Source organism: Mustela lutreola, chromosome 10 (assembly GCF_030435805.1).
Source record: "Mustela lutreola isolate mMusLut2 chromosome 10, mMusLut2.pri, whole genome shotgun sequence".
In the NCBI taxonomy this organism is placed as follows: domain Eukaryota; kingdom Metazoa; phylum Chordata; class Mammalia; order Carnivora; family Mustelidae; genus Mustela; species Mustela lutreola.
Window position 1 is genome coordinate 85,592,496 of NC_081299.1, and position 25,601 is coordinate 85,618,096.

At 39.0% G+C, this 25,601-nt stretch overlaps 1 protein-coding gene and 1 pseudogene across 4 annotated transcripts; both read left to right on the plus strand.

The window, feature by feature from the left end:
- Nucleotides 1-322: 322 nt before the first annotated feature.
- On the plus strand, nt 323-25,601 carry RTCA (RNA 3'-terminal phosphate cyclase). 4 transcript variants are annotated; one of them, XM_059136462.1, is made up of 11 exons: nt 325-587; nt 676-776; nt 2,388-2,531; nt 7,709-7,832; nt 8,229-8,287; nt 9,644-9,785; nt 10,382-10,506; nt 12,471-12,529; nt 19,445-19,539; nt 21,513-21,617; nt 25,239-25,601. In XM_059136462.1, exons 1-11 carry the CDS (start codon nt 543-545, stop codon nt 25,338-25,340), a joined length of 1,101 nt encoding a protein of 366 aa, XP_058992445.1. In that variant the 5' UTR covers nt 325-542; the 3' UTR covers nt 25,341-25,601. The 4 variants fall into 4 exon arrangements, with proteins under 4 accessions (XP_058992446.1, XP_058992445.1, XP_058992447.1 ...); XM_059136463.1 differs by lacking the exon at nt 2,388-2,531 and having other exon boundaries at nt 323-587; XM_059136464.1 differs by lacking the exon at nt 325-587 and having other exon boundaries at nt 2,310-2,531.
- LOC131809413 (large ribosomal subunit protein eL33-like) lies at nt 21,626-23,909 on the plus strand (annotated as a pseudogene).

A 25,601-nucleotide genomic window follows, 5' to 3' on the forward strand; every position in this document is an offset into this window, starting at 1 on the left:
GGTCTGTGCATTGCAGGACCCAGATCTTTCTTCCAGCTTCAGCTCTAAAATTGGTCAGCTCTGGAAACAGCAGGATCCTTGAGAAAAGAGATAAACACAGATGTTTGCAGAAGCCCGCGAGACAACCGGAGAATCCAGTTTGAGTTTCTTCAGTCTGCGTGTTTTGCCGTGCTAGGGGGCTGGTGTTTTCAAGCGACGAGTCTACTGCGCAGCCCCAGGGTGCCTGCCAGGCCGCCGCCGCATCTCCGGGAGAGCGTGGGATTTGACTGCATCTTTCCGGCACCGCCTCTATAAGCGCCGTGGCGCGCACGCGTACTGCCGCTGGGCCGGGAGATCCCGGGTCCCCGCGCGCGGAGTGTCGGGGTTTGTTTCAGCTGCTTCCGGTTTCCCGGGAGCCGGCGCCGCTTTCGTGCTTCCGCAAGCCCCCGCGGCCCCAAGCGGGGACGGAAGTTTCGGAGCTGCGGGGCCGGGGCGAGCATCTTTTCTTCCTCGCATTCCGGCAGAGGCCTGGTCGCTACGGGCCGGACCGCAGGGCGCCCCCGATGGCGGCTCAGCGGGTGGAGGTGGACGGCGGGATCATGGAAGGGGTGAGTGCGGGGCAGGGCCGGTGGCGGAGGGAAGTGAGCTTCCCCGTCTGATGTTCTTTCTCTCCTCGCCCACCCACACCCTTGGCAGGGCGGCCAGATCCTGAGGGTGTCTACAGCCCTGAGCTGTCTCCTGGGCCTCCCTTTGCGGGTACAGAAGATCCGAGCCGGCCGCAGCACGCCTGGCCTGAGGTGAATCGGGGCGCTGGGGGGCGGGGCCGCGGGACTGGGGGATGCAGGTGAGCGAGCGCCGGGTGCGGGAGGGGGGGGCGGGCTGCTGTTTCGGGGCCTGGGGTTTGGGTCGCCCTGGGTGGCTGGGGAATTGGCAGCCCGGGTGTGATGCTTGTTAGAACCGGCCCCAAGGTTGAGGAATTTGAAGCCAACATCAATGCCCCGGGGCACCACGCTCCAGCTGGGGAGGTTAGCGGTAGTAGGGGCTGTGCGGTCTTGACAGCCTGAAGGGGCAAGTTGAAAAAATAGGCCCGCGTTCATTCTATATAGCTAAAGTTCTCTAGTCTTCTGATGAGTTGTCTTTTAAATGTTTTCTCCCGTCATTGGGCTTATTAAGTACCTGGAGAGGTTGCGGCAAAGGGCAAGAGGGTTCAGGACAGCACGGCCGGGAGGGCGGGAGGAAACCCACTTTTTAACCAGTGTATTCTCTGCTGCTGCACATTTTAGAATCCTAGTTCAGGCAAGGACCCTAACATATTATCCTAGCTTACATTCAGACCTCTAAGAAGTTACGAGTACAATCAGAATTACCAGTTGTGGACAAGGAAACACGTTGACCCTTGAACTTGTTTCGTTCTGTCTGCGAAACCAAGCGGGTCACTAGTTAAGTTTCAGGTATAGGCACCTATTAGAAGGGGACCCAGGTTGAAGCCAGACTGATTCCTTTGGACATTGTAAGAGATGAGCAATCTCTTGGTCTTTTATTTTAACCACATTTCCTTCTGAAATTATTAAAAGGCAGTTATTAATGTGTGCAAACATTAATTACCTTAGTCACACCAGTTGTTTGCAGCAATCAGTTTCACCAGAAGGAAAATCCAATTTATTAAGAATGTGTTAGGTACTTCATTAGTTTGCTAGAGCTGCCATAATACCAGATTGGGTAGCCTAAACAACAGAAATTTATTTTTCTCACTGTTCTGAAGCCTGCAGGTCCAAGATCAAGGTGCTGGCAGGGCTGGTTTCCTCTGAGGGCCATATGGGAAGATTCTTTCCTAGATTTTATGTTTAAGTAATCTCTACACCCAATGTGGGTCTTGAATTTACAACCCCAACATCAAGAGTCCCATGCTCTACTGACTCAGTCAGCCAGCCAGCTAGCCAACCAGCTGTCCCTTGTCTCTTTTTAACTTAATCACCTCCTTAAAGGCCCTAACGCCAAATAGAGTCAGAATCTGAGGTATTAGGAGTCAGGGCTTCAACATAAGAGTTTTGGAGGAACACCATTCAGCCCATAACAGGTTCCATAGATTATTCAATGACATGCAAGTGAGATGGGTGGCCCTGGATAGGTTTTCAGCTTTCCTCTCTGTATACTTCTTATTTGCAATAGTGCATCTATGTATGTGCTTTTAGCTAAAGTAAGTGGTTTGGAAGGAACCAAACGATGCCTTCAAACAGGTAGTCTAGGTTCCTAAAAACTCAAAAGAAGCTCTGACACTGAAGATATGGCACTTGTTGTGGTTAGACCTTGCTCTTTTCTTGCCATTGCAGTTTTATAAATGGGTCATAAAATGTGGGGCTATGGGCAGTCTGAATGCACACGTTTTGATGCAGTATTATGACCTGAAGGCCTCAACATTTATCTGGACTGGAAATGATTCGAGATTTGTGTGATGGGCAATTGGAGGGGGCAGAAATCGGCTCCACAGAAATAATGTTTACACCAGAGAAGATTAAAGGTGGAATCCACACAGCAGATACCAAGACAGCAGGGTATGTATCACTTATCTTCCACTGAAGTACAGGTTTTAGAGTGAGACCTGGATTCAGGTGCAGGTACCACCTACCATTACTAGACAATTGCTTAACTTCTTTGGGCTTTATCTTCTTCACTTTTAAAATGGAGATAAAACACTAACCTTTTAGGGATAGAGATGATGTAGTTTTGGGTAATTGCTTATTAATTGTAGCTATTAAATTTAAATATTCCTTTGTGCATGGTATAGCCTGTTTGTTTCTTTTTATTATTTAGAAACGGACTGTTGGAAAGTGACCAAGTTTTTATGCTCTGTAGTAAGAGTAGTTTTTGCATTGTATGTAGCCTATCTAGTTCTTGGCTTGCTGTTAATTATGGACCATATTCTGCTATTAGTCTAGGTATTTTTGTTGTCTTTTAATAGATGCTTGTGCTACCCTGTTTAGAAATGTTTAGATCTGATCTTGGGGTTCCTCCCCCTTTGGAAAATGGATATTTAACAATTAAATGGAGCCTTTATCCTTTTCCAAGAATTCCTCCTTTTATTGATAACACACAGAGGGCACATTTTTTGTTTTCTGAGTTATTTGGCTGATTGCTATTGTAAACCATATCGTTTTACCAAAATCCTATTTTTACTGGGAAATTTGATAAAATAAGAACTAGTAATGTAAACCTGATGCTACTTTGTATCAGAAACTGTTTTAATAGATTTTGATTATTTTAGTTTATGAAAGTGTTTAGTGGGCACCTAGGCGGCTTAGTTGGTTAAGTGGTTAAGCGTCTGACTTTGGCTCAGGTCATGATCTCAGAGTCCTGGGAAGACGTCCTGAATCAGGCTTCCTTCTCAGTGGGGAGCCTGCTTCTCCCTTGCCTTCTGCCCCCACCTTCACCCTCCACCCCCACCCTGTGCTCTCTTTCTCGCTTTCTCAAATAAATAAAATCTTAAAAAAGAAAAAAAATATTTAGTGATAAGTGAAACTTGGGTATGGTGTGAATAGACCTCTGTGAAAAGGGACCTGCTGCCAGGCCTAAGGTGAGGTTTTCCGACAGAGAACTTTCTAAGGGGATTAAGGAATTTTGAGGTATCTTTATTTATAGCCAGCATGTTATTTTGGATATTCTCCTGTATAGGAAGGGGGAAAGTTCGATAGTTAACAAACTGTCTAAAGATTAAAACAGAATTACAGAATTTTGAAGCTGCAAGAGGGAAAGTAGAAACCATGTATTTCCAGTTCTTCCTCCACTTTGTGAATGAGAGAATAAAGAGCCTTTGGGGTTGAGTGATTTACCCAATGTCATGGAGTCAGGGACAGAACTAGATTAGAATGTAGGCCTTCTGGCTTCTAATCCACTATACTATATGGGAAATGAGTTTAAAGTTGCAAATCCAGCTCCATTGATGGAACTTAAACTAAGCTTTTTCCTAGCAAGAAAACATATCTTACTTACTCACATTCTAACATTTTTATCTTACACTGTGATTGTAGTACCATGTGTTTTCTCAGGTGTCTACCCTTGTTTTTGCAATTTCTTACTCTCCTAAAGTTAAGGTTTTCTTTTTTTAAAGATTTATTTATTTATTTATTTGAGAAAGAGATGGAGAGAGCAAGATCGCATGGTGGGGAGGGGCAGAGGGAGAGGGAGAGGAAGAGGCAGACTCTCTGCTGAGCATGGAGCCCAATACAGGGCTCGATCCCAGGACCGCAGGATCATGACCTGAGCCTAAGGCAGACACTTAACCAACTGAGCCACCAAGGTGTCCCTGAGGTTTTCTTTACTATTCTTAGAATCTGATTTTATCTGTGGAGAGGGGAAAACACTTTAAATTTCGGTGTCCTCAGAGGGAATAAACACTGAGAAATTAAGTAGTATTAACTTTATGGTTTTCTGTAAACGAAACATTTCCAGGTTTTTTCACTTGCTCCTCACTTAACTCCTTAAGAACAGGGATTATGTTGTATATGTTTTCTCTTATAATACCTAATATGTTATGCAGTCAGTAAATGAAATGCATTGTCAGTGACAGAGACTGTTTATTTCAGTACATGGTGCGTTGTTAACATGAGAAGGTTAAGTAAAGGTCTGTCTTTTGGTATTAGAGGCTATGTCTAATCTGTACCACAGTCTGTATGAATGTGACAGCTCATGTAGATAATCTGACGAAGGGTTTCATTTTATAAAATACTGCATATTCTAAATTAATTCGTGTTATTTCTCACATTATTTTACTATAATGACCAGAGGTGAGTTACAGCAAAGATTATTTTCTTTAAACTTACTTCAGTGTAAATTATTCAGCTGTCAGTCTTTGTAAAAGATTATTCCATCATATCAAACTCCATGATGGTAAGTACTGTATCTTGACATCTGGAACAATGCCTTGTGCATGGTAGAGATTCAGATGTAATTATTTAAGTATTTCTCGACCTCGGCTTGACTTGTATGTTTAACTATCTGTCATTGTAGAAAAGTTATTACAACTTAATTGACTCTATTTTCTTCGCTGTGTTTTTAGGCTTTAGCTATATTAAATGGATTTTTATAGATCACACTTTCAAGAATCCTTTTATAAAAACTATAAGAACAGTTTTATTTAAAAAAATTCTTTTACTTCTATGCAACTTAAAGATCACATGGCTAATGAGGTAGATTCAAACCTTGATTTGCTGATCATTTAAGGCCCGTTTCTTCTATGAAATACTGTCTTTCTGTTTATTTATTTATTTGAGAGAGAATGAGAGAGAGCAAGCACAAGAGGGGGAAGGTCAGAGCTTCCCCACTAAGCAGGGAGCCCGATGTGGTACTTGATCCTGGTACTCCAGTATCATGACCTGAGCCGAAGACAGTTGCTCAACCAACTGAGCCATCCAGGTGCCCCAGAAATGCTGTCTTTAAGATTCAGGATTTCCTTAGTTACTGAGGTGTTTTGTTTTTGTTTTTGTTTTTTAAGTAAGCTCTAGAGACACCTGGGTGGCTTAGTCAGTTAAGCATCTGCCTTCGGCTCAGGTCATAATCCTGGGGTCCTGGGATCGAGCCCCACATCGGGCTCCTTGCTCAACAGGGAGTCTGCTTCTCCCTCTGCCTGCCGCTCCCCCTGCTTGTGCGCTCTCTCTCTCTCTCTCTCTGACAAATAAGTCTTTAAAAAAAAACTAAAGCAAGATCTACGCCTAGAGTGGGGGTTGAACTCATGACCCTGAGATCAAGAGTTGCATGTTTCCAAGAACCATAAGATACCTGGGAATAAACCTAACCAAAGAGGTAAAGGATCTGTACTCGTGGAACTACAGAACACTCATGAAAGAAATTGAAGAAGACACAAAAAGATGGAAGACCATTCCATGCTCTTGGATCGGAAGAATAAACATTGTTAAAATGTCTATACTGCCTAGAGCAATCTATAATTTTAATGCCATTCCGATCAAAATTCCACCGGTATTTTTCAAAGAGCTGGAGCAAATAATCCTAAAATTTGTATGGAATCAGACCCCAATTTGCTGAGGAAATGTTGAAAAAGAAAAACAAAACTGGGGGCATAACGTTACCCCAGTAAAGCCTGATTTCTACAGGCTTTTACTACAAAGCTGTGATTGCCAAGACAGCATGGTACTGGCATAAAAACAGACACATAGACCAGTGGAACAGAGTAGAGAGCCCAGATATGGACCCTCCACTCTATGGTCAAGTAATCTTCGACAAAGCAGGAAAAAATACCCAGTGGGAAAAAATACAGTGTCTTCAATAAATGGTGCTGGGAAAATTGGACAGCTATGTGTAGAATGTAGAAGAATGAAACTTGACCATTCTCTTACACTGTACACAAAGATAAACTCGAAATGGATAAAAGACCTCAACATGAGACAGGAACCCATCAGAATCCTAGAAAAGAACATAGGTAGTAATCTTTTCAGTATCAACCACAGCAACTTCTTTCAAGATATGTCTCCAAAAGCAAAGGAAACAAAAGTGAAAATGAATTTTTGGGACTTCATCAAGATCAAAAGCTTCTGCACAGCAAAGGAAACAGTCATCAAAACAAAGAATGGGAGAAGATATTCACAAATGACAGTACAGACAAAAGGTTGATATCCAGGATCTTCAAAGAACTTAAACTCAACACACACAAAACAGATAATCATGTCAAGAAATGGGCAGAAGACATGAACAGACACTTCTCCAGTGAAGACATAGAAATGGCTATCAGACACATGAAAAAATGTTCATCATCACTAGCCATCAGGGAAATTCAAATTAAAACCACACTGAGATACCACCTTATATCAGTTAGAATGGCCAAAATTAGCAAGACAGGAAACTACGTGTGTTGGTGAGGATGTGGAGAAAGGGGAACTCTCTTACACTGTTGATGGGAATGCAAGTTGATGCAGCCACTTTGGAGAACAGTGTAGAGATTCCTCAAGAAATTAAAAATAGAGTTTTCCTATGACCCTGCAATTGCACTACTGGGTATTTACCCCAAAGAGACAGATGTAGTGAAAAGAAGGGCCATCTGTTTCCCAATGTTTATAGCAGCAATGGCCACGGTTGCCAAACTGTGGAAAGAACCAAGATGCCTTCAACGGATGAATGGATAAGGAAGATGTGGTCCATATACACTATGGAGTATTATGCCTCCATCAGAAAGGATGAATACCCAACTTTTGTATCAACATGGATGGGACTGGAAGAGATTTTGCTGAGTGAAATAAGTCAAGCAGAGAGAGTCAATTATCATATGGTTTCACTTATTTGTGGAGCATAACAAATAACATGGAGGACATGGGGAGATGGAGAGGAGAAGGGAGTTGAGGGAAATTGGAAGGGGAGATGAACCATGAGAGACCATGGACTCTGAAAAACAATCTGAGAGTTTTGAGGGGGCAGGGGGGTGGGAGGTCGGGGGAGCCAGGTGGTGGGTATTATAGAGGGCACGTATTGCATGGGACACTGGGTGTGGTGCATAAACAATGAATTCTGTTATACTGAAAAGAAAGAAAAAAAAAGTTGTATGCTTTACTCTCTGAGCCAGCCAAGTGTGCCCCCTCTTTTTCAATGGGTTGTTTTTAAACTTTAGACTTGAGGTTACATACCTGCCTTCCCAGTTGTCTGTGCTCGGCTCATTTTGATGTGTAGTAACACCATGTTCTTGAGACTTTAGAAAGAAAATGTGGCTAACCCTGTTTTGCCTTCTTAGGAGTGTATGCCTCTTGATGCAGGTCTCAATGCCCTGTGTTCTCTTTGCTGCTTCTCCATCAGAGCTTCGTTTAAAAGGTGGAACGAATGCTGAAATGGCACCACAGATTGATTACACAGCTATGGTAAGGGCCTTTGTTGTTGATGAACTGAGATGATCTCTCATGTATTCTTCTGAATCTCTGTCCTCTATTTAATATATCCTGAGTGGTTTGTGTGCATACCTGTTCATTTTTTCATGGTGTCTAGTTCTTTTGTGGGAGAGGGTAACGGATTATGTTTAGATTTTGTGTTGTATCTTAGAACAATGTTCATAGTGACCAATTAAATGTTAAACTTTTAATTTTGGTTTATATATCAGTTATTTTATTTGAAAAATAGAATTCTCCTACGTATTTTTGTATCAATATTTATCCATAGTGCCTTTTTACCAGCTCAGTGCAGAGCACTTTTGTTTAATAAATATGCATGTTGAATCAGTGAATATTTGTGGTTTAAGTAACAATAAACCGATTTTTCAGGTTTTCAAGCCAATTGTGGAAAAATTTGGTTTCAAATTTAATTGTGATATTAAAATGAGGTAAGTTACTTATTTAATAGCCCTTCGACCCACTATTTATACTTAAAATTGTGGGAAAACGAGACATTAGAGAATTATTCTGGAACCCACTACTTCTTGTAGTAATTAGGAAATAGAGTTTGTAGGAAATAATTGTGCTTCCTGGGCTTAAAAACAGAAAGCAGCAGGGGGGCATGGGGCCTTGAAAGCAGCCACATATGGTGTTTGCTTGTTTCTAGGAAGAAATATTTTCAAGGGAATCGCTACACTGAGGGATCTTCACGTCTGGTGTTACCTATGCTCAACACAGACTGAGTACTTTCTGTGTGCAGAAAGTGGATTAAGCATGGCAGGTTCATAAAAGGGACTCTCCTCCACAATGCAGATCAGTTATTTTCCAAAGAAACACATTGATTTTTCAGATTATTTCTCTACAAGGCTTCCCTTCTGCCACATAAAAACAAAGCCTGATTTCTTTATGAGGCATTTAAGTGTGCTACAGTCTTGGTCCATTGTTCCAGTTTACCTTTCTAGCTTCATTCCCTGCACCCCCACCCCCCATGTATTCTAACACACGTTTACTTGCTTTTTAAACCTACTCTGCCTTTGGGCTTTCATTTCTTTGTTCATGTTTTTCCTCTCCTGCTCTCTTAAAAACTAGAAATCCTATATTTTTTCATAGTGTAACCTGTAATTTCTTGTGTGAATTGTCCATGGGTGTGTCTCTGTTGGAATTCATATTTGCACCTCTCTTGTGGTCTTCTTACAGCCTGATGTGGTCTAGTAGGTTGTCTTTGTGGCCATGTATTTATCAGATGGGGAGCTCCTTGTGTATAGGAGCGCTGTTACTCTCTTCTTTATGTTGCCAGCGTCCTCTATAGAATAAAGTGACACTCAGTATTTGAGTTACAGTTTTGTTAGTGTTTAGCTACTTCAGTATTCATCATATATTACTGAGGACCTCCTCCTTGCTAGATGTTATTTTAGGGCGCTGGAATATAGCAGGAACAAAACGGACAAGGTGCTTCTGTCAAGGTGCTTATATTCTAAAACAGCACAGTCAAAAAGAACTTTCTGCGTTGAGGGAAATGTTCCCTATCTGCCCAGTATAGTAGTCACTAGCTGCATACGACTGTTGAGCACTTAAAATGTGGCCGGTGTGACTTGGGAGCTGAATTTTAAATGACATTTAAATTTAAATGGTCACATGCAGTCTGTGGCTACCATATTGGACAGCACAGACTCAAAACATTACTTGGAAATTTCAAACATGAACTATATGTTTGGAGATCATTCACATGTTATTTTATTGTAAACGTTTAGCTTTATTTTTGTTGTACAAGCAGTTTATGTGAGTGTTTGTTATACTTTCTGTAGGGGCTACTACCCAAAAGGGGGTGGTGAAGTGATTGTCCGAATGTCACCAGTTAAACAGTTGAATCCAATAAATTTAACTGACCGTGGCTCTGTGACTAAGATATATGGAAGAGCTTTTGTTGCTGGTGTTTTGCCATTTAAAGTAAGTTGTCTGGAAGTGTATGTGGGTCTTGGTATTATGTCATAATAAATTTTGAAATTCTTGAAAGCACTCTTTTTTTTTTTTTTGAGATTTTATTTTTAAATACTCTGTATGCTGAACATGAGCTAGAACTTAAACACTTGAGATTGAGAGTTGCATGCTCCAGTCCATGGGGTGCCTGGATGGCTTAGTTGGTTAAGTGTCTGCCCTTGGCTCAGGTCATGATCGCAGGGTCTTGGGATTGAGTCCCTCATTGGGCTCCCTGCTCAGTGGGGAATCTGCTTCTCCTTCTCCCTCTATGCTCTGTTTCTCATTCTCTCTCCAGTAAATAAATAAAATCTTAAAAAAAAAAAAAAGAGAGTTGCATTCTCTACTGACTGAGCCAGCCAGTTCTTCCTAATGCACATAATTTTTTAATAGATTTTTTTCATTAAAAAATTTTCCTAAATATCTATGCTTTTTACTCTTGAAAGTCTAGTTTTTATAAAATGCACATAAAAGTTATTAATTATTGTATGTTCCTTTGAAGGCTTGAAAATAATTGTCAAAATAATCATTAATTTCTTTTATTCTATTTTTCTGTCTTGCCACAATAGGTAGCAAAAGATATGGCAGCGGCTGCTGTAAGATGCATCAGAAAGGAGATTAGGGATCTTTATGTTAACATCCAGCCCGTTCAGGAACCTAAAGAACAAGCCTTTGGCAATGGAAATGGAATAATGTGAGACAATACACTTTTTCCTGGGTATTGATTGAGAGCTCTGAAATAATTATCCTGTTTAAGTGAAAGATCTGTAGTTTTTCTGTTGAAATAGTACAGTTTTAAAAATACATATTTTTAAGGACATTCCTACCTAAAACAGCAGTATTATGAATTAAGACCATTATTTTATTCAGAATTTTTCTCTGGGTATGGTTTGCTTTTCATTACGTTGTAAGAGTTCTTTCACTCTTAAGATAGCTCTTAAACTAATCAGAAGTTAGTCTTTGAAGCTGATCCTAAGAGAGACATTTCCAGTTGTTTTTCTGTACCTCAAATGTGAAGTCCATTGACATGTAAATGTTAGATCTGGCAAAGATCTATTTAGAAAATAATTATATTAATTTAATTAGTTGTTATTGATTTAAATATAAAAATGCTTTAATCTTTTGAAGTAAGAGTGTCTCTTGTGGATGAAAAGTATCTTTCAGAGTTTCTATTAAAGGATTTAAATGCATGTCCTACATTTGATAGTTCTATCTAAAAACTATAAAACAGGGTACTTGGGTGGCTCAGTGGGTTAAGCATCTGCCTTCAACTGAGGTCATGATTGCAGGGTCCTGGGATGGAGCCCTGCATCATGCTCCCTGCTCGGTGGAATGCCTGCTTCTCCCTGTCTCTCTGCTGCTGCTCCTGTTTATGCTCTCTCTCTCTCTCAAATAAATAAAATCTTAAAAAAATAATAATAAAAGTAAAAACTAAAGCAAAACCAAACATTTCTGTAGAAAGATCTTTCCTTTTTTTAATTGTAGTTGGCCTTGAAGTGTATATATAATATAGTGATTTGACAATATGTTTTGCTCACCATGAATGCAGATTCCATCTGTCACCTTATGATGCCATTGCAATACGATGGACTGTATTCCCTATGCTGTGCCTTTCATCCCTGTGGCTTACTCATTCCATAACTGGAAACCCTGTATCTCCCACTCCCCTTCTCCCATTTTGCCCATCCCCCATCCCTTCCACTTTGACAACCCTCAGTTTATCCTGTATTTATGGATCTGTTTGCGCTTTTGTTTTTAAGATTCCACATATAAGTGAAATTGTGTGCTATTTGTCTCTCTTTGTCTGACTTATTTCACTTAGCACACAAATGGCAAGATCTCATTTTTTATGGCTGAGTTAATACTCTACTGTGTATATACGTACCACATCTTCTTTAGCTATTCCTCTATTAATGGACACTTGAGTTGCTACTAGCTTTGTAATTAATTATTGATAGATATATACTTATTGCCCTTTTGTTAATTGTTTTCTGGTTGTTTTTGTAGTCCTCTGTTTCTCTTGTGTTCTTCTCTTGCTCCCTTTGTGATCGATGACTTTTGGTAGTGTTCTTTCTCTTGGTGTTTTCTTTATTTTCTGTGTACCAACATTTTAGTTTTGTGGTTTCCATGAGGTTCATATAAAACATCCTAAGTATATAGCAGTCTATTTTAAGGTAGTGGGAGAGCCTGAGTGGGGAGAGAGGCAGAGGAAGGGAGAGAGACAGATCCCAAGCATACTCTGCCCTGAGCTTAGAGCCCCATATAGGGCTTGATCTCATAACCCTGAGTTGGTGACTGAAATCAAGAGTCAGATGCTCAATGCACTGAGCCACCCAGGGGCCCCTCATAAAATATAGTATAGTAGAAATGGTATCTTTTATTGTGGATGGCAGAACTTCAAGGAGAGTCATTCCTTGTATGTAAATCGATTAGAATCTAGTGTGACTTCTTGTCAGAAGTGCTGAAGGATACTGATGCTCTGATGAAGTTGGACTATGCTAGTTGTGCCGCTCCCTATATAGAGAATTTCACTTTTGCAATTTACTAGATAGATCTAATTCTACATACTTATAAATAATCACTATTCCACTGTATTATATTTGCATATAATTTTAGAACATATCATAGATAGTAATACTTTTCTTTTTTCCTATATAGCATTATTGCTGAGACATCCACTGGCTGTTTGTTTGCTGGATCATCACTTGGTAAACGAGGTACAGATAAATGAATGGGGGTCCACAATTTCCAGTGCTAGTGTAAAATTTTTTAATTATCTGTTAGGATTTGAATGTTATAGCATGATTGATGGTTAAGTGTAAAAGGATATGGTTAATAGATTATGTTTTAGAGTCAGTTAGATTTTCAGTCTTTCTCCTGACTTTATACTTAGAAAAATTTCAGTTATAGAAAAGTTGAACAGCTAATGAACATCCATCCGCTGTTCTCACAGTAGTGAACTTTTAGCTACAAGTTTGTGAATTTCTGAACTATTTCAATGTAAGTTGCAGATACTGTCGTACCCTTGAATACTGTAGTAAGGATGTCCAGAGAGTAATACCTAAGTAATCACAATAGCATTTTACACCCAGAGAATTTGTCTGTTATATTCAGATGTAACCAGTTGTTTCGAGAATATTTTTTACAGCAGTGTTTTTGTTTTTTTTTTTTTTGACCACTCAGCTAGTTGGTCATGTCTACTTAATTTCTTTTCTTTTTTTTTTTTTAATTTTTTAATCTTTTATTAGCATATAATGTATTATTAGCCCCAGGGGTACAGGTCTGTGAATTTCTATACTTAGTTTCTTTCCTACTACAAAATAGTTTCACCTTGCTTTTTCTTTCATGATACTGACAGTTTGAAAAGTCCAGGCCATTTTCTCATAGAATTTCCCACAATTTGGATTTGTCTGATTGTCTCATGATTAGATATATTCAGGTGAAACATTTTTAGTAGGAATAGGTGCATTCCATTGTATCAAAGCAGGGTAGGTGATAATGTCAGTTTGTCTTTTATTGATAAAGCTGGCTGTAATCACTTGGTTAAAGCAATGTCTTCCAGGTCTGTTGGCTATAAATCCTTTCCCTTTTTAAAAGTAATAAAGTCATCTGGGATAATACTTTGAGACCATTTGATTATCTTATTCCTCTACAGCTTTCATGCAGTGGTTTTAGTGTCTATTGGTGAATCTTCCCTGCATTAGTTATTACGTTGGTGATTTCAAAAAACTGAATACTTTTGTGAAAGGGAAGTGTAGTTAAGATTTAGTATATTTGGGAGAGGAGATACGTGTATACATTGGATTGTAATATTTGAAGTTACTTTTGCCACTGAGGTCACTTCTCACTGGACTCCTTCTTACTTGTGTGGTAGCTGCTTACTTTATTGCTACTTTGTAGATCTTTAAAAGGTACTTCCCCAGGGTACCTGGGTGGCTCAGTGAGTTGAGCCTCTGCCTTTGGCTCAGGTCACGATCTCAGGGTGCTGGGATTGAGCCCCACATGGGGCTCTCTGCTCAGCAGGGAGCCTGCTTCCCCCCCTCTCTCTGCCTGCCTCTGTGATCTCTCTCTGTCAATAAATAAATAAAATCTTTAAAAATAAATAAATAAAAGGTACTTACCCTTGCAGTTCTGTTTAAACACATTTATTACTGCCAAAAATAAAAAAATTTCAGGTAAATCATAGTCTACTCACTTGGTAGATGTAGATACCAGTTGGGTATCAGATCTTATCAACATAATGCAATAAGTAAAATCATAATGACATAATGAATATGACATAACTGAATTCTATTTAAAACTGTGCTATATAAAGTGTGATTGGTGGACCAGCAGCATATCAGCATTATCTTGGAATTTGTTTGAAATACGAGTTTGGGGGTTTATTTCATATCTATCAAATTAAAATCTCTGGAAGTTGGGCCCAAGAATCTGTTTTAACAAGCTCACTGGAGCCATCAGAAAAGAGGAATACCCAACTTTTGCATCAACATGGATAGGATTGGAGGAGATTATGCTGAGTAAAATAAGTCAAGCAGTGAGAGTCAATTATCATATGGTTTCACTTACTTGTGGAGCACAAGGAATAACACGGAAGACATTGGGAGATGGAGAGGAGAAGGGTGTTGGGGGAAATCGGAGGGGGAGACAAACCATGAAAGACGGTGGACTCTGAGAAACAAACAGGGTTTTAAAGGGGAGGGTGGAGGGATGGGTGAGCCTGGCAGTGGATATTAAGGAGGGCACGTGTTGCATGGAGCACTTGGTGTTATGTGCAAACAATGAATCATGGAACACTACATCAAAAACCAATGATGTGTTGTATGGTGACTAACATAACACAGTAAAAAATAAGTAAGTAAATAAATTTGGGGAAAAAAAACCAAGCTCACTGGATACTTCTGATGTATAATGAAGTTTGAGAAGTAGTGATCAAAAATACATTTAGAGTATGCTAATTTCTTGTTAGATATGGGGAGGAATCAACATGGATAGTGAACCACATTGATTCTTCCCTGTACCTAACAGTCTTGAGAAAGCAAAGATAATGGAAAATATAAAGCAGGGACTAGAAGCCCATGTAATACGTGATAAGTGCTGGACAGGCATTGAGTAGAATATGACTTCATTGGGTACCAAGATGTGCCAGGTAGTGTAGTCTATGGTCATAGTGGAAGAGCCACTGTCCTGCTTCTTGGCTTAGTCTGGCAGAGAAGATAAGACAGGTACAATTTTGCTATTCCCAGGGTACCATAGGAACACAGGGGAAGAACAGCTAATTCTCCTTTGGGGGATGATTGACTCCAAATCTGGCTTCTGCCATTCAGCGAGCCTCCAAAGGGTTCTGTAGATAAGTAGAAATTAGCCAGATGACAAAGTGAGCTAAGGAGGAAGGACATGGGACAGTGCTAACATAAAAGAGTTGTATTCTCTATTTGGGCATTACAACCAAGTATGACAGGTACAGGATCTGGAGTGGGGGAGTGGAGATGAGGTTAGAGAGGTTAACAGTGGCCAGATGTTGAAGCACTTCATAGGCCGTGGAAAGGACTTTGAGTTTCATCATGAAAACATAAAGATTTTACAGAGGAATGTAATATCAGATCTTTAGAAAGATAATTCTGATAGATATTTGGAGAATAAGAAGAAAACCATTTTGGAGGCGGGAGAACAAGACTGTTGTAGCTGTTCAGGTCAGAAATGGTGAGGGCCTATACGAAGGAAAGCGGTGACTGGGACTAGAGAGGGGAATTCCGATAACAAGAGTATCAGGACGGGGAGTAGATATTTGGTGACCAGTTGCATATGGGAAGTGAGGAAGGCTAGCTTGGCTAGTTGGAAACACTTACAAATTGTGATATAGGAGGTGGAGTTAGTTTGCCAGCATAGATGATAGTTTTAGATATGTTGCATTGAGATTGTAAAGCGACCAGTACTCTGTTATCAGCAACACCTAGAATGAACTTTGCTGGTCAGCTCTGAAAAATGTCTACTATTCCATCAACACTTTTTCTTACCTCGTCATATGAGACCACTTTTACTTTGACGTTGTCTTTGGACAATACAGTTTCAGAGTGCACAGTACTTATTTCTAGAATTATAACAGAAGGAGGGAATAGATGATAGGGCAACATACTTGCTCAGAGTGACTGACTCCTGCTGGTGCTCTCCCTTGTTTCCAAGTAGGCATAGATGTCAAATGAGATGTCATTAGTTAATGCCAAGGCAGCTTGGGGTCTTACCGCTCAGCTTAGTTTGCATATATATTTAAGGATATCAGAGAGAATGTCGTAGCTTGCATCGTTCCCCTTCATTTCTGATGGAGAAAATGTCCCCTTTCATTTCTGACTGAAATTAACCAGAACATTACCAGACCCTGAATGCTAATGTCTAAGAGTTATTACCTGAAGCAACATTAGCTGCTTGTCCATGCTATTGGTTGTGGTAGAAACAGTAACCTGTGAACTAGTCATTTTTCACTGTCTCAGTTACTAAAACTAATTTGATCTTTATTTCCTTATATATTGAGTGAGAGACTTAGCCTGGAGAATCTCTCAAGTCCTTCCAGCTGTAACATTCTTTGATGTTGTAACAAAAGTGAGGTTTGGTTTTGTGTGAGAATCCTGGGGCTTTGGATGGAGGCAGTGTGTTTTAACAGAGCACCAGACTGAGAATGAGAGGACGGAATATTCAGTCCCGCCATGATTCTGCATGGCAACTCTGGGCTCTCCTTTTCTGAAAAATGAGATTGGACCACTAGCTGTATGTCAGGACCTCTTCCAACTTTATTTGATGGCAGTATGGACAGGATATATTTTGTCTTTACATTGTTGTGTATTCTTTGCTTGCTCTTGTCTTTCAGTTAGTTATGTTCTTTAAACATTTTTTTAAATTTTAATTTTAAATTTTTTTTAGAGGGAGAGAGAGTGAGTGGGGGAGAGGGGCAGAGGGAAAGGGAGAGAGAGAATCTTTTGTTTTTTTTTTTTTTTTTAAAGATTTTATTTATTTATTTGACAGACAGAGAACACAAGTAGACAGAGGCAGGCAGATAGAGAGGAAGGGAAGCAGGCCCCCTGCTGAGCAAAGAGCCTGATGTGGAACTCGATCCCAGGACCCTGAGATCATGACCTGAGTCGAAGGCAGCGGCTTAACCCACTGAGCCACCCAGGCGCCCGGGAGAGAGAGAATCTTAAGCTATATGCTCCATCTCACAACCCTGAGATCATGACTTGTGCTGAAATCAAGAGTCGGACGCTTAGCCGCCTGAGCTGCCCAGGTGCTGCTCAGTTAGTTATGTTCTTTGCTGTGGTGGCACAATGGTCAGCTAAGATGACTTGTGCCTCTGGTTAATCAGTCCCTGTTTCCTGCGTGTGGAAATTGCCCAGGTTAGAGTAAGCACTTTCCTTCCCTCCTTCAGTATATGTGGTAATTCGTGGTATCCCTCTAATGTCCTAAAATCAATCCTTTGACCTTCTCTTTTTAATCTATAACCATTTTGTAATATTGTCCTTTTTATAAGCTAGAAAACACCCAAATCATTGAATGTGAATTTTAATTAGCTGTTACAAACCATCAAAATTGAGACCTTTTTAAGAAATACCCAAAATACCAGATGATTATTTGTCCATAGAAAAGCATTAACATTTTAGAGGAAATTAGAGTTTTGCTCTTTTGTGTAGAATAGTACTAATAAGCAGATTTCTTATATATACTTCATTTTGTTGAGTTGCCACAGACCTCTAGTAATAGCTGGTAATGATGTAGATCCATTTGTACCGTTATTCACTATCAAGGTGGCTGGGTGAGAGGGAGTGTGAATGGCTCTGGGAAGTACTTCACCGCTTGGCAGAGAAATCTTATTAGCCCATCTGCTGCTCACTAATACTGCCAAGCCAGAAATTCTTTCCTTCTCCCTCATCCTCTGTGCACGCTTTAGCCATTCTTCAAGAACTCATGTGAGTCCTTTATGCTCCATGAAACATTCTCTAATTGTTCTAGAACCTATAATCTTTTCCTTTTCTGAACTTTCATTGGGGATATAGTTTATACCTTACAGCTTAGTACCTGCTTATCCTCTGATTCTCTAATATATGAGTATTTTCTTAAGTTGCCTTACCAAAGGAACCAGTTACTATTACTTAGTGGTAGGACACACATATTAGGTACTCAGTATTAACTTATTATTAATAGTTTATTATGAACCAGTCATGGTAATATACAGCTTTATAAATATTACCTCTAATACCTGTAACAACTTTGCAGCTTTTATCATCTCCATTTCCATCTCCACTTGGAAGAGGAAAGAGAAGAGGCTGAGTAGTTGAGATTCATACCACATGTTCCAAGTCACTTCATTCAGTTATGTACTTGACTGATGGATATTGTGAAGATATTTATTATATTATAGTAACCATTGTAAGGAAAAACAGTTAAAATTGTGAATATTCCACTTTTCTGGGAAATCTTACTGAAATATATATGTAATCAAATGAATTTCCAAATATAAAATAGAAATAAAAACTAACCACATTCTCATGCCTTAAAAGACATTTTTATTTATAGCCAGGGGCTTCTTCTGGTTTAAAGTAAATACTTTAAAAGAACATTTGAGGGGCACCTGGGTGGCTCAGTCAGTTAAGCAGCTGACTCTTGATTTCAGCTTGGGTCATGATCTCAGGGTCCTAGAATCCAGTTCTGGGTCGGGCTCTGCGCCTATCAGGGAATCTGCTTGAGGATTCTCTCCCTCTCTCCCTCTGCACCTCTCCCTGCTTGTTCTCTATTTCTCTCAAATAAATATACAAATCTTAAAAAAAAATCATTTGATATTCTACTACTTTTGACAGCCTTATTTTGTATTCAGCATTGTATAAAGATTTGGGGCATGTGGAGAAGCAGGGAGTAGGGGATGGTGATAAATATTTTGTCTTATTTTCAAAATAAGATAATGCCTGTTTAAGTCTTAAAGGAATAAAATTTTACAGTATTTAATATGAGAATTTTTTTTGATATGAGAATTTTTATCTGTTCTTCCTTAGATGAAAATTAATTCTGACTTTTAAAAAATCCTTTAATTCTAATAGAATTGCCTGCAGATGAATTATAATACATATAAACTGCAAATTTTAAATTTTGAAGTTGAAGCATAGCATTATGGGATCACAACTTGGTTATAAATTGGTTTCCTAATTAGTACTTTTATTTTTAAAAAATTTTTAAAGATTTATTTATTTTGAGAGTGTACAAACAAGAGGGGCAGAGGAGAAAGAGAGACAATCTCCAGCAGATTCCATGTTGAGTGCAGAGCCCCATGTGACCCCGAGATCATGACCTTAGCTAAAACCAAGAGTCAGACACTTAACCAACTGAGCCACCCAGTCGTCCCTCATAATTAGTACTTTTAAAACAGGGCCAAAGCAGCCTGGTTTTTCCTCCACTAGGTTCATTTAAAGATACAAATGATTTGCCTGTGCTAAGCTCCCAGAAGACTTAAGTATTTTAAAGGTCTTATCCTAAAAATTGCATTGGGTGAATGCAGAGGCCTAAAAAAATGTTATACCAGTGCTAACTGGGATATATTAATTCAACTTTTTGCCTCTTCATAATTTAGTTTTTTCCTGTCGTGTCTGTCCTAGGTGTAAATGCAGACAAGGTTGGAATTGAAGCTGCTGAAATGCTCTTAGCAAATCTCAGACACGGGGGCGCTGTGGATGAGTATCTGCAGGACCAGGTAAGCATGCCCGCTGGAGAGAAACCTTGTAGATCCCGAGCTTCATCATCATCCTCCTCCTCTCCGGTAGCAGGTGGTGCTTTTCCATCCACAGATTGTTTGGGCAGAGCTTCAGCCAGTCTTCTTAAACTAGTCAGCCTGTCTGTACCAAGTTGAATTAAGATACTGGGTAATTTCTGTCAGCTGCTTTGTCTCAGCATGGCCTGTAATGGTGGTAAAGTGTTTGCTGCCAGCAATGCCTGAACTTTGGGGTTGTTAAAGTGCATCACTGTTCCTTGGTTTGTGAACATATTCATTTCAATACTAGAGAAATTATTTACCCCTGACTTCTTTAAGGAGAACTGAAGTTTTTTATCATCTGCTGTAGCAGTTTTATGAACCACCCTCTTCTTTCGGTGAGCAGTTCCTTTCCCACCAATGCACACTTGTGCTTGCAGTTTGGGGAATTTCTCCTGGCTCATGATAGTTTCTTTCATCTTGTTGGAGCGGAAGTGGGACCATGTGGGGAACTAGGGTTGAATTTCAGGGGGTCTCAGGTGGACCAGCTGAGATTAGGTCTGAATATAAATTTTAATCATTGACTTTTGAAGACTAATTGGCATGTCTTAGTTCCAGTTTTTAAATATTCTGCAATTACATACCTCAAATTACAGTTTTCAGCTTGACCTGGCTACAGCATTTGGCCCAACGGATCACTCTATCCTTCTTGAAATATTTTCCTCACTTGCTTTCTTTTTTTAATTTTTAAATTATTTAGAGTCAGTGGTGGGTGCAGAGGGAGAGGGAAAGAATCTTAAGCAGGCCCACGCCCAGGACAGAGCCTGACACAGGGCTAGATCTCACAACCCTGAGATGATCTGAGCCAAAATCAGATCTGAACCAACTGAGCCACCCAGGCTCAGTTGCTCCCTGAAACATTATTATCTTTTTTTTCTCCCTGGCTGTGTGTTCTAGTCTTTTGCTAGTTTGTTATTACTATTGTATTCATCTTCTCAACTTCTAAATTTTGGAGAATCCCTAGGCTCAGGCTCATGCATCTTTTTTGTATCTGTATTCACTTCCTCAGTTATTTTGTCCCGTGTCACAGCTTACGTACCATCTGTATACAAACAATTCCCAAATTTATATCACTGGCTCAGGCTTTTCTCCTTAATTCCAAATTCATATCCCTTGCTCCTGTCAGTATTTACACTTGGATGTGTCATAGACCTCTGAAACTTAACATATCTACTTACATGGAGAGATACTGGTGAATGTTTCCAAGTAAGATCTTTTTATGGTCCACTGTCTTGATATATTTTCTTTTTTTCTACCACACTTTTTTCTCCTTAATCTCAAATTAGCAATCTGTATTTAAAAATATACTCTTCAGGATTTCTTAACCAGTTTTTTCTTTCTTTCTTTCTTTCTTTTTTAAAGATTTTATTTTTAAGTAATCTACACTCAGCGTGGGGATTGAACTCACAACCCCAAGATCAAGAGTTGAATGTTCCTCTGACTGAGCCAGCTGGGTGCCACCCCCCACCCACTGCTTTAACTAGTTTCTTAAGACAATTTCCCTTGTTTCCAGTCTTTTCTTACCCTGGTGTACTCTGTACTCCCAGTAATTCTGTATTAGTATATTTATTTACCTGTTAAAATGTAATTTTAGAGAGTGGAAGAAGTTTGTCATATTCCAGCTTGTAGAGACAGTTGGTCTGATTAAATAGATTATTAGCTTTTAACGCTATATTTTATTCTTAAACAGTAATTTTAGAAAACCTATGTTAACAACTGCTGCTAAGCATTTCTGTACGATATCACAGACTGCAGGTGACACAGGTTTTTTATCATCTTCAGAATAATAGAAAGAAGTAGAAATTCTTTTAGCTCTTTTGATTTCTAATAGTATTTTCATGTGGTAAGGAGTAGAATTTTAACTCCAAATACTAGTAAACATGCAAAATTTTTCTTCTTTGTTCTTTTTTTAATAGCTGATCATTTTCATGGCATTAGCCTGTGGAGTTTCCAGAATAAAAACAGGACCAGTTACACTCCATACACAAACGGCTATACATTTTGCTGAACAACTAGCAAAGGTGAGTATTCCATTAGTGAGAGTAATTGATTTTTATTGTAGCCAGTTTTGAGTCAGGTTGTAATAGACAGAAAATTTAATGATAATCATAATTGCTGTCACTCACCTAGTACTTCCTGTGTGGTAGACATTGAGCTAACTCAGCAATGTACTTGCATCATCTTATTCTGCATAAGCACTTTATTATTTATTTTAAGATTTTATTTCTTAATTTGAGAGGGAAAGAGAGAACGAGGGAGCACAGGCAGGGCGAAGGGCAGAGGGAGAGGAAGAAGCAGGCTCCCCACTGAGCAGAGAGCCCAATGCGGGGCTGGATCCCAGGACCCTGAGATCATGACCTGAGCTGAAGGCAGAGGCTTAACTGACTAAGCCACCCAGGCGCCCCATATTTACTTATTTGTAAGGATTCATTTACTTATTAGAAAGAGCACAAGAGCTAGGAGGAGGGACAGAGGGAGAAGGAGAATCTCAAGCAGTCTCCCTGCCAAGTGTGGAGCCCGACATGGGGCTCAATCCCCGGATCCCATGATCACAACCTGAGCCAAAATCAAGAATCAGCTGCTCATGAGCCATCCAGGTGCACTTCTGCATAACCATTTTAACCCACTGAGCCATCCAGGCACCCTGCATAACCATTTTAGATGGCTCTTTATTATTATTCCCATTTTCCATGTGAGTAAAGTAAGGTAGAGGGATTCAATTAATTGCTCAAGACTATAGTTTCTTAGTGGCAGAACTGTACTTTGAGTAAACCCAGGAAAGCATAAATCAGAGCCCACAGGTGGTACTGCCTTACAGAGTAAAGATGTTTTGGTGAGAACTATGAAATCAAATCATAGGGGATTTATAATTGGCCATAAACTTAAATATTTATATAATAATTTATATGTTTCATTTTCTTGTGATTCTGTGGTAGAATGGAATATTTGCTGAAATTTTCATACCAGTCCTCTTAACTTTTGTAAGACTAGATTTACAGTTTTTAGTGAAATAAGATTTAGTATTGTACCTTTTTTTAAAAAGTGACTTTTATTGTACCTTTTTTAAAAAAAAGTGACATGTTTATCTCATCCGGAATTAATATAATTTCTTTATAGAAAATTTGGAAAATAAGGGGAAAAAAGTGCCATAATTCCCTTTTGCTAGTAAAACCACTGTTGACTTTTAGGTATTTTCCCCTGAAAAGTGTTTTCTCTTTGTACTTTTTTTTTACACTTAATGCACACAGCTTCATTTCTTGCCTTTTCCAGTAACTTTGCGTAGTTCCATTTTGCTATAGTCTTTGTAATTTCATAAAGTGATATAAAATTTATAAGTCAGAATTTTATGAAGGTGCTGACCTTAAGTAGTTTTAAAAATTGTAAGTCACACTGTTTTAAAAAAAAGCCACTATAAACGTGGACTAAGCACAAAGTCACTGTTACCCTACTCTCTCCAGTTTATTTGCACGATTTTTAATAACATGGGGGCATAGATAAGGGGCACCTGGGTGGCACAGTCTGTTAAGTGTCCGATGCTTGGTTTTCGCTCAGGTTTTGATCTCACAGTTGTGAGATCGAGCCCCACATCAAACTCTGCACTCAGTACAGAGTCTGCTTGAGATTCTCTTTCCCTCTCCCTCTGCCCCTCCTGCTTGTGCTCTTTCTCTCTCTCTATTTCTAAAATAAATAAATAAGCTTTTTCTGGCATCTTGGGGCCTGTGGAGGCCTGCTGGGAACAGGACTCCTCTAAAACGCCAAATAATGTCTGGAAGTCTGTGGTCCAAGGCCATTTTTGCTGGCTATAAGCGGGTCTCCGCAACCAGAGGGAGCACACAGCTCTTCTTAAAATCGAAGGTGTATATGCTTAAGATGAAATGGAATTCTATCTAGGCAAGAGATGTGCTTACGTGTATAAAGCAAAGAACAATGCAGTGACTCCTGGTGGCAAACCAAACAAAACCAGAGTAATCTGGGGAAAAGTAACTTGTGCTCATGGAAACAGCAGCATGGTTCGTGCCAAATTATAAAGCAACCTTCTTGCTAAAGCCATTGGCCACAGAATCCGTGTGATGCTGTACACCTCAAGGATTTAAATTTAATGAGAAGTAAGTAAAGGTGTAGATTTGTTCTTTTGTAAAAAAAAAATTGAAAATTAAAAATAAAATAAAATAAATAAGTCTTAAAAAAAAAGAAAAAAGCTTGGATAAAATTTGGTTCAGTTGTAGGAAAAGGCTAATAGGAATTAAAAGCAAATTATATTTGATATCGAGAGATCGTTAGCTGTATTTTTTATTTTTTTATTAATGCTGTATTTCCATTAATGCTGTCTTTCTTTGTGAACTATGATCTCCTTGAGAGTAGGGACCAAGTTGTATTCATTTGATCTTCTGTTTTATAATACTTTGCATGCAATAGACGCTGACATGTTATTTGAAGTGAGTACCCAGTGAAAAGTACTGTGACCTGGCATTTATAGCTCTGGTTTCTTTTTAGCTTTGTTGTCTTTTAACTGAGGGACGTTGGGTGAGCTGCTTTGTCTTTCTGTTCCTCTGTGCAGATAATTGATCTGTAAAATCAGAGACTGGTGCATAATCTCTTAAGACTCCTTTCAGCTCTAAATTTTTGTAGTTTTCAATATGTTTGTATATAGGTTAGAAATGGTTTCCTTGACTGTTCCTATGTTTCATGTTTATATAATGCTTACAGTGTGAGGAAATATTTATGCATATATAGTTACATAAATAATTTGGCTATATAGCTCAGAATTCAGTGTATATTCTTTCAGCAATAATTTTCAGTATTACTGTTTATCAGTACACTGCCACATAAAACTGAAACTGGAATAATTTGTGAATATTATTATTTAACAGGGCCCCAGAGTGATGGTTTTCAAATGGTGTTTTATAGAAACCTAAGGTTTTAGGCACCCTTGAAATCCCTTTGCTACAAATTAAACCCACTCAGTTGTTTTGATTTTAATTGTTTTGTTAGAATGAACACAGTAGCTTTAAAAAAAAAAAAAAAAGTTTCCAGAATACAGTGATGGAGATTGTATATTTCAAAGCCAAACTTGAATCCGTTAGCAAGTCAAAAATAACACTGCTAAGCCAGTAAAGATGAAGAACCTCCCCCCACCTTCCTTCTCTGAACTAAATTTTTTTTGAATAGCATATTTAGGGAATAAAATTGGCAAGAAAAATTTGAGGGAAATTGAAAACTTGATACTTGACAAAATAAGAGAAGTATAAATGCTTCAGTGCCCCGTTTTAGAAAAAATTTAGGAAGTAGGCAGTGAAGGTATGTTACAGTTAACAGTTGAGATTTTTAAAATGATGATTGCCTAGCCTACAGACATCCTGGGATTTTGATTCAGTGGTTACGGAGTGGCTATACATTCTGGCAGACTATACATTCTGACAGAACTGCACAAGCATTATTTCTGAACAAGAGTCATTGTTCTGGAGCAAAACATTTTATATCCAGACTACTGAATTTCTCATGAGTCATTTGATCTTTGTGCCTCTAGCTGCTTCAATAAAATGAGTTAGATATTAATTACCTGACTTTTTAAGTAGGATTTGTGGGCTCTCCTTTCATCCCTCCTCTTATTACTTATATACGAAACATTTCTCTGGTTTCAGGCTAAATTCTCTGTGAAGAAATCAGAAGATGAAGAAGATGCATCTAAAGACACTTATATTATTGAATGCCAAGGAATTGGAATGACAAATCCGTATCTATAGGGTATTTGCCTTTTAAATAATACCTCAGTGATGTATTGCATTAATCCATAAATACTAGAAAACAATGAATAAGAAGTAACTTATTAAAGAATCTGACATAAGCATGGAGATGAAGTACAGAGTGTTGTAGATTTGCTGAGAATTCTTCATCAAATTAATCTTACCTTGACTATCTCCTGAGATAAGGACAAGGAAATAAAAGAGCTGATGGATGTGTATGATAGCTGATTTCAGTATTAAAGTATTGAAATAGAACATTCA

Coding starts and splice junctions, on each gene's coding strand:
- RTCA (XM_059136462.1), top strand. CDS start 543: ATGGCGGCTCAGCGGGTGGAGGTGGACGGCGGGATCATGGAAGGG. Junction 2,532..7,708: donor GCAGATACCAAGACAGCAGG/GTATGTATCACT, acceptor TTGCCTTCTTAG/GAGTGTATGCCTCTTGATGC. Junction 19,540..21,512: donor ATGAGTATCTGCAGGACCAG/GTAAGCATGCCC, acceptor TTTTTTTAATAG/CTGATCATTTTCATGGCATT.